Raw genomic sequence first — 8,987 nt, 5'->3', positions numbered from 1 at the left:
ATGTATGTCAATGTCACATATGCAAAGCATTGTGTACAAAATTTGGTGAAGCAAGTTTATTATGTTGCATTTACTTTAGGGCCCCCATTTTAAGGGAATGGAGGATTTTGAATCTTTCAAGTTTCAATGAGTGTTGGTTATGAAGGAACATCAAATTGATAGTATGTGTAGGTTTGATTTAACATTAAAAAATGAATGATGACGTGGAAGATTAAGGGCCCCAAACCGACACTATTTTGTTAGTCTTCTTCTTAATACATGTGGTTTACTTTTTTTTTTTTTTTTCATCATCTTATCTTAGTCTTAATATACATGTGGTTAATGGGGCTACCACATTTGTTAGTTAGCATTTGTTATATGATCTTAATCTTTGTTGATGTTTGCAAAGACATGTGTATTTGAAAATAACTATGACTAATCATGTACTAGTATAAATGTATAATGATGTTTAAAATTAGTGAACATATATTGAAAAATAATTAGTGCGTGTGTATATATATATATATATATATATATATAGTCGTATTCATAGTTTAAGATATTTTCTCTGGTCTTAAATTTAAATAATTTTTTTCTTCGGATTTATTGAATAACCGGTGATGTATAAGGTTTTTTATACAAGTTTCAATAATATGTCTATATTTAACTCCAAAAATTAAATATTCTCTTTTTCAAAGCTTAATGATTCTTAGCATAAACAAATAGAAAGGAAAAAAAGTTAAAAACATTTGTAGGTAAGCTAAAATTTTCTTAATTAATCGTCTCTCTTTTTGTGTCTTGTCTTTGGTCATTTATGAATACTCTTGTATACCTTGGTTTCCTTTTTCTTGATTGTTAGTTATAGCAATTACAATAAGACAACAATAACAATAAGACAACAATAATTTATTCATATTATTATGAAGAAAATAACGTGGTTGGGTATACGTGTGCTAAAAGGGTAAATGGGTTTTGGCCCTTTGGAAGTTTGGATAGTGAAAGGGCTTATGGATATATGGCACAGCTGGAAACAATGGATAAGTCACTATCTATAATGGGCCAATTGTGGGCCCTTGTCCATTTAAGTGAGGACCATGTCATGAGTGACGTCACATATATAGCAAAGGTTTGTAATCGATCAAATAAAATGTTTAACGTGTATCCTGAAAGCACATGTTAACAAAATTTAAAAACTGAAATTTTACATTGAAAGCTACAATATTTTAAATTTAAAAAATTGTGTATACAATTTTAAAATAAATATTTTTATATTTAATTTCTTAATATGTCTGAATATTAGCAAGGGCGCCGAGCAAGCAGCAAGCTACAAGCTTATGCTTATAGGTAAGGTAAGGGTACTTAGTTGTGAACTTATATGAAAAGGAGAATGTTAACATGTGCCTTAAGGGCACATGTTAAGGAAGTAAAAATAGAAATTATTAAATGCTAATTTGTGCATTTTGACTTTTGAAGCATTAAATTTCTTGTATCATTAAATGTTGAATTTTTATTTTGATATATCTTAACATGTGCCCTTAGGGCACATGTTAACAAGACCCACCATCATCGACTAGTTTTTAAACTATATTCTCTTTTCAATTTAATACTTAAATTATACAAATATAATTAGTTCCTAAAATATATGAAATCTGTCAATTTATTTAGTCTTTAAAGTAACTAGTCCTGTTTATAAAAAAAAAAAAAGTAACGAGTCTTTATTTTAATAAAACTCATATTTTGATTGTTTGGAAGAATCGTATATTAATGATTTGACCGTGTGAAATACGTATGGTGCAAGTAAAAGCACTTTGTTGGTAGGATGTGCCGGTCTCATAGAGGTAATGATGGTAACTGGTGTAGAGGATTTTCGAAACATCTAAGGTGGTGTACCGCGTATGTGGCCAAGCTTTGAGGTGTATTAACCATTTATTGTTTCGGTATCAATTTAGTTCTTGTTTTAAAAATGGAGGTTGAAAATGAACTTTGTATTTGAGTTTTTTTTTTTATAATTGTTATACACACAATCACCACCCAATTTTTTTTTTTTTGATTACCTTGATATTGAAAATTTTTAGGAATTTTAGTGTGTATTGGAGTTACAACACCAAATATAGATCCTTGTAGTAAGTTAACCTTACGGAGAGATGCACGAATTGTACGGATGCAAGGGACAGGACAATTTTTTGGCCGTGGGGACATGTTACTAGCTACGGACCCATGACACCATTACTTCCGTCTCTTTTATTGCTATGCTTCTTTGGATTTTCGTGGCAAATTTCTATCGACACAGTGCATTTCTCTTTTATGAAAAATACATATTGTGTAGCTAAAAGAGTGACATAAAATTATCACTATTTTTAGAGAATTGTGTGGAAATGTGAAAAACCATTATAATGTTAAAATAGTGTGTATCTATAAACTACAGTACTAATAAAAAAGCCAAAATGAAAGAAAAAAAATAGAGTGGAAATATCATTGTTTTGTCCCGATTCAAATGCCAATAATTTAAATGAAGGACTAAAAGTAATGAGTTTGATATGAGTTTTGTCATTGAGTCATTATTAATTCATTAGAATTTCTTTCTACTTTGCAATTTAATTAGTACATTAGGATCAGATTCAATAGTTTATGATGTAAGATAAATGCTAACGAGTGCTCCCGGGGCACTCTTTAAGACCTTAAATAGTAAGTTTTTTATAGAATTTTTATGAGAATGCGCAAAGTCAACGCATTGCAAATTGTATTGTTTAATTTTTTGAATAAAAAGTTTCTTTAAATGAAATGCTTAAAAAATTATTCTTTGATAATTTTAATATCAAACGTAACAACTTTTATTATGATCCAGACAATAATATGAAATTTTATAACATCGCAAAAGTATATACACTAGTATAAATTCAAATAATAAATGTGAATACTTTTAAAAATTTCAAATAAATGAAATAAACATGATGTAAACAATCATATTTGAAGTGAGAATCCTTTACAATTCTCCATTTCTAAATTGATTTCAATCGAAAAGGTGTTTTAGTGCCCCAAATCACATGTCAGATATTTTGTGTACCATTTAGCTGCATCAGTTGGTATACGCTTGAGACTATCATTAAAATCAATATGATAAAGACCCCAATGTGCAGAATAGCCCATTTGAAATTCAAATGTATCAAATGCTGACCATACAAAATATCCTTGAACATTTACACCATCACTATCTATGTAAACATATAAAAATATTGAATACCAGCAGTGACGGAGTTAGAAATTTTATGATGTGGGGGCAATATATACATTAAAAGAAAATTAAACTAATGAAAAAAATTTAGGGAGGAATAATATATAGGTGATTTTTATTTGTGACGAAGGGATTGTAGAGAAACTTAATGTTGGGATAGAGGGACAATATATATATATATATTGGCTTTCACCACAAGTTGAATCTAATTTGGGAGTCAGTTCTGACATCAAGTGACTCAAGCCCCTCTCGATCGTAGTTGCGAGGGATCGAACCGTGGTTCTCTTTACTTACCAAGTTCAGCGTCAATCACCACTGAATCAACTAACGATTGGTAGAGGGACAATATATTTAGTTGTAATATGGTTTGTCAAATTGGCTTGGTGTAATGAAAAATTATTTACTTAACATTTATTATTTTAGTAATCACTTTGGTTTATTCTACTGGACAACACTTTACATTTTTTTAACCAAAAAAACAGCTTTGCACATTAGTAGTAGTATACTTTGAGAAAGGTTGAAATATTAGTGTGGGCACATGCCTTCACACTTATATGAATAGCTCCGTCCCTGAATACCAGTTTATTGTGAAAACAAATAATAGAAACACACAATTTCTCATTCATCTAACTTTCATACCAATGGGTAATGACAAATTAATAGTATTAATAAATGATACATTTAGAAAACGAATACTAATGTATCTAGAAATATAAAAAAATGAAAAATGTTTAATATATATTTAGAGACAAACAAATGCTCCAAGTGATTGAAGTCTTAAAATTATAGACAGAAGTAAATAATAACCTAATATGATAAAGAATAAAAAATATTTAATTGGATCCATATGTTTTACCAATGTGTAATTTTGATTTTCCTATAGTTTTAATTATTTAAATTAACAAGATATTTATTATAAAAAAACATACATTCTTGTGCTTGTGTTGGAATGTTGAAAAGCAATACAAGAGCCAAGATTGCAAGAGTAGTTTCAGAAATTCTCAAAGATGACAGAGTCTCCATTTTTGGCTTTGAAGTCAATGCCAAAACTTGATATAAAAACTATATTTTATAGTGGAGAAAAAACAAGTTCAACTTTCTAAATTTATGTCTTATGACAACCGACAAGTTGATATTCCAACGAAAATCTATTATAATACTGTTTGAATTTTTTTTCATCTTGCTATATATAGAATTTCCAACAACATAATGGTGTTACAACATAATGGTGTTAGTTAGTTGTATATATAATTTTGTTTGTTTTCATAAAAAAAAAATTGTTAGTTTGTTACTACTTGATAGCTAATGTACATCTAATCACATTGAAAATACGGTTGCTTATATAAATATTTTCCTTAAGCAAATATTAGAAAAATTTAACTCAATAAATAATAAATGTATTTTTTTGAAGCAAATAATAAATGTATTCTCTAAAAAAAAATGCTATTATGAAAGTCAAGAGGCCAAAATCGCAAGTTTGTAAGAGGTAGGGGTCAAAAGTGCAATTTAACCTTCTTCTTTTTATTGTAATATACATATTTAATTATAATTTTATTTCCTAATGTAATTTTGCTTCATCTAAAATACTGAATTGGATTTTAGATTTGGTTTAGATTTTAGAATTTGAAACTTCCCATTTTAAATTATAGGCTTAACTACACATTTGGTCGCTTAAGTTTATTTTAGGTCTCAATTTGGTTCTTTATGTTTAAAACGTATCAATTTGGTCCCTTACGTTTCCTCTGTTACCTTTGATGACCCTTCCTGTTAAATCCAAATTGATACGTTTTAAACGTAAGTGACAAAATTGAAACTTAAAATAATCATAAGAGACCAAATGTATAGTTAAGCCTAAATTCTAGAATCTAAAATAAACAAAACACACTCCAAATTCTCAAATCTGTGCAGAATATTTTTAATTTTTCAAGGGTCGTGGGAGCCTAAATTCACTATGCTTTAAGCCATTGCATTTGGACCTTCAAATTGGCTCAATTTGAACTAGACCGATCGAGTTGAAGTATTCAAGAATGTCTTTTTTTTTCCTTTTGAGATAGAGGTGAGAAAGAAGCAAGCACCTAGACGAGAAACTTTGAGCTTTGCCACTTTAACTCTGATGTGATAATTAACCAAATGTTGTTATACTATTAGCATCACTTTAAAAAAAATAACTGCTTTAATATCCTACAATAGTATTGAATCAGATACTACACACAAATTAAAGCGTCAAAGTGCAATCCTCACATTTTCTTTTTGGTGTAATAAGCAACACACTTACTTTTGTGCCTTCCTCATTTTGTCATACCTTAATTGTGTTAGGTTTCATGAGTTGTGAAGTTTCACGTTAGGTGGAGATGTGACGTTTTCCTCTCTTATAATCCAGGAGTATTTGATCCAATATTTCTCCTAATTAAGCTTTCCGACTTCCTAACAATTTGTTCTTTTATTGGTAAACAATAGTAAATGATAAATAAGCCACTAGGTTTGATCTAGTGGTGAGAGGTTTGGGTAGTACACTATAGGTCCTGGGTTCGATCCCTGCTCAATGTAAAAAAAAAAAAAAGTAGATGATAGATAAATTGGTTGATAGTCCATAAATTTATTGCGAAAATATACTGTACTTCTCACTCCAAATATAAGTAGTTCTAAAGTATACATCAAGAAACGTTGATATGTGATTACGAACATTTTATGTGGTTCAGAAATACACTTTAAAAAACATGAATTTTTTAAAAAAATACTAGTAAAGAGGCGTAAGATAAAACATTAACTCGTGTATGCTTATGAAGATAAATGACCAATTTATTGAAAAAAATATAAAAGGACGAATGTGCTACAAATAAATAACACAAATAACCCATAGTGTATTTTTACCAAAATTAAATGAGACAAAAAAATATAAATTAATAACAGTTTATCATGCTGAGTTGTAAGTTGGTGGTTTTTTTTAGGGAGTTATTTTTGCCGTCCTACTGGTTATTTAAATACTGTCCGCTACTTAAGTAGTGGACGATATTTTTTCCCAAAATTTCTAATTTTATAACATCCGCTACAAGTAGCGGATGTGTAAAAATAGGGCGCACGAGTAACTAGTAGGTGGCAAAAATAGCTTTTTTTTTTATTAGTAGAGGAAGTGATGAGTACTACCACTTAAGAAGATTCACACACAATTACGAGTTACGAGTTTAAACTCAGATGAATGTGTACATTTTAACAAGTAACAATATCAATATTATCAGTTGAGTTAGATCTTACAAAAAATAATATCCGGCTGTTTGAGGTTAATACTTATCCTAATTAAGAATATTACATTCTTTAACCACATGCTATAACGTTATCGATCTAATAATTAGCTGAATGCCCCCATCACCAAACCAAGACAACTTTAGAAAGAAAAAATAGACATTTACAAAATTCCTTTCTTGTTAACAGAACCATGCACTGCTAGCTTTTGAGAAAATCAAACATTAATCCGTATGTCACAAGCATAGATATATCCCCTTACACATATTAGCATTTACACTCACATCACACTAGCCTATTGCTACTTCCCTTATATAAATAGTAAGTGACATTTGCATAGTTGCACACTCACTCCATTCTATATGCAAGTTAAATAATTAATAAACCAAAGAAAAATGTGTGGTGCTAGAGTACTTTTGACAATGTCACTACTAGTAGTTACCTTAGAATTTCTTAGTGTCTCACCTGTTGAGTCATGCCCTCCTTCTGAATGGGCAGCACTAATGTCTTTCAAAGCAGCTCTCAATGAACCTTACTTTGGAATCTTCCATTCATGGAGAGGCACCAATTGTTGTTACAATTGGTATGGTATTAGTTGCGACCCAACCACACGTCGAGTCGCAGAGATCACCCTCAACGGTCTCACCGTGGGGGACAACCACCGGCGCTATAGGCGTACCAAAACCGTGGAAAGTGGATACATGACTGGACACATTTCCCCATCAATTTGCAACCTCACACAACTCTCTAGCATTACCATCTCCGAGTGGAAGGGCATTTCGGGAAATATCCCTGAATGCATCACAACCCTCAGTTTTCTTCAAATCATAGATCTCTCTGGAAACTATATTTCTGGAAAGATTCCATATGAAATAGGGCGCCTTACCCAACTTACAATGCTCAACCTTGCAGAGAATCATATCTCTGGAAAGATTCCAAACACTCTTATAAACCTCTTTAACTTAATGCAACTTGATCTTCGTAACAATGCTTTGGAGGGCCCCATTCCCGGGAACATCGGCAAACTCAAAAAGTTGAACCGGGCATTACTAAGTCACAACCGGATAAACGGTCGAATTCCACGATCTTTTTCAAATATTTACGGGCTGGCAGACTTGGATCTATCGTTGAATAGGTTATCCGGTCCAATTCCATTTTCGTTGGGACAAATGTCAGTTCTGGACTCACTAAACCTGAAGTATAACAACTTGACGGGGAGGATCCCGAAGACTTTGTTGGCATCGAGACTGAGCCATTTGGATTTGAGTAGAAATGCTTTGAGGGGACCTATACCGGACGTGTTTAGTGAAACCTCGTATTTCATAAACCTTGATTTGTCGTTTAATCATTTGAATGGTTTGATTCCCAAGTCTATGGCATTAGCCTTGTACATTGGCCACACGGACTTTAGTCACAACCATCTCTTTGGGAGGATTCCGGCTGTTCCTTCCTTTAGCCACCTTCAACAAGCATCGTTTGAACACAACCAACGCCTTTGCGGCAAACTACTTAAACCATGCACTGATGATCTCATACACATACATGAATAAATATGTTGGGTTTGGTTTCTCCTTACGCCTCTTTACTATATTAAAATTTGTCACGTTTTTTAAAGTGTATTTCTGAGGGACACAAAATGTTCAGAATCACATATCTGACATACTAGTACAAAATTTAGTGATTTTCTAGATGTATACTTTGGAAGTTAAGCCTTTGTAATTTATTGTGTCTTTAAAGTTTTAAACGTGCAATATATATTGTTTTGGATTGAAACTAATCTATTTCCATCTCTCCTTTTTATGTTTCTTCAATTTTATATATACACAAAAGTTTAGTATAAAGTGTATCATTAGATATTTACTGAAATGTACTATACTAGATTTCCGACCCGTGCAACGCACGGGCAAGCATTTGTTATATATTTTAATTGTTAGTACCATGATAAATAATTAGGCATAATATTAAGATATCAAACATTGACTTAAAAATAATCGAATAATACGAAATAGTACAATAATAATGACATAGGTCAATCAATAATACAACACATGATTTTTAAAGTAGAATTTGAAACTCATACTAATCAAAATATAATAAAACAACACATGGTTCAAAACCATAATAAAACATCACATGGTTCTTAAAACATAAGCTAAATTGAACAAATGATAAATAGAGTTAATCATGTTGGTCGATGATTCCAACATTCAAAATTTCTGGTGGATCTAAAAGAGTAATCCTAAGCCTGGAACCGATGTTGATATTAGCTTGTTTGATAAATGCAATCCACCCTTGACTTATATACTTCTCATTCATATTCCTTGGTGATGTATGAATCATGCAATTCATAGAAATGTCACGCACGGGGAAGAATTTGTTTATATGATATGGTTTTATATTTCGTTTGTTAGTACAATCAATAAATAATTTTATATAATTTCCCGATATCATTATAAATTAAACTAAATATAATACGACATTGTCATTAGATTAGAGGGATAATCTTTATCTAATTAAATACAGCACTTAAGATTAT

The 8,987-nt window shown here is 31.0% G+C and overlaps 1 protein-coding gene across 1 annotated transcript; it reads left to right on the top strand.

Annotated features, from left to right (window-relative positions):
* The first annotated feature begins 6,733 nt into the window (after window positions 1-6,733).
* On the top strand, window positions 6,734-8,352 carry LOC123918666 (DNA damage-repair/toleration protein DRT100-like). The gene has a single exon (XM_045970780.1). It carries the CDS (start codon window positions 6,847-6,849, stop codon window positions 7,999-8,001), a length of 1,155 nt encoding a protein of 384 aa, XP_045826736.1. The 5' UTR covers window positions 6,734-6,846; the 3' UTR covers window positions 8,002-8,352.
* Window positions 8,353-8,987: the final 635 nt, after the last annotated feature.

This window comes from Trifolium pratense, linkage group LG3 (assembly GCF_020283565.1).
Source record: "Trifolium pratense cultivar HEN17-A07 linkage group LG3, ARS_RC_1.1, whole genome shotgun sequence".
In the NCBI taxonomy this organism is placed as follows: Eukaryota; Viridiplantae; Streptophyta; class Magnoliopsida; order Fabales; family Fabaceae; genus Trifolium; species Trifolium pratense.
Note: the sequence above shows the minus strand (reverse complement) of the source record. Positions and strands in the feature narration are given on the sequence as shown.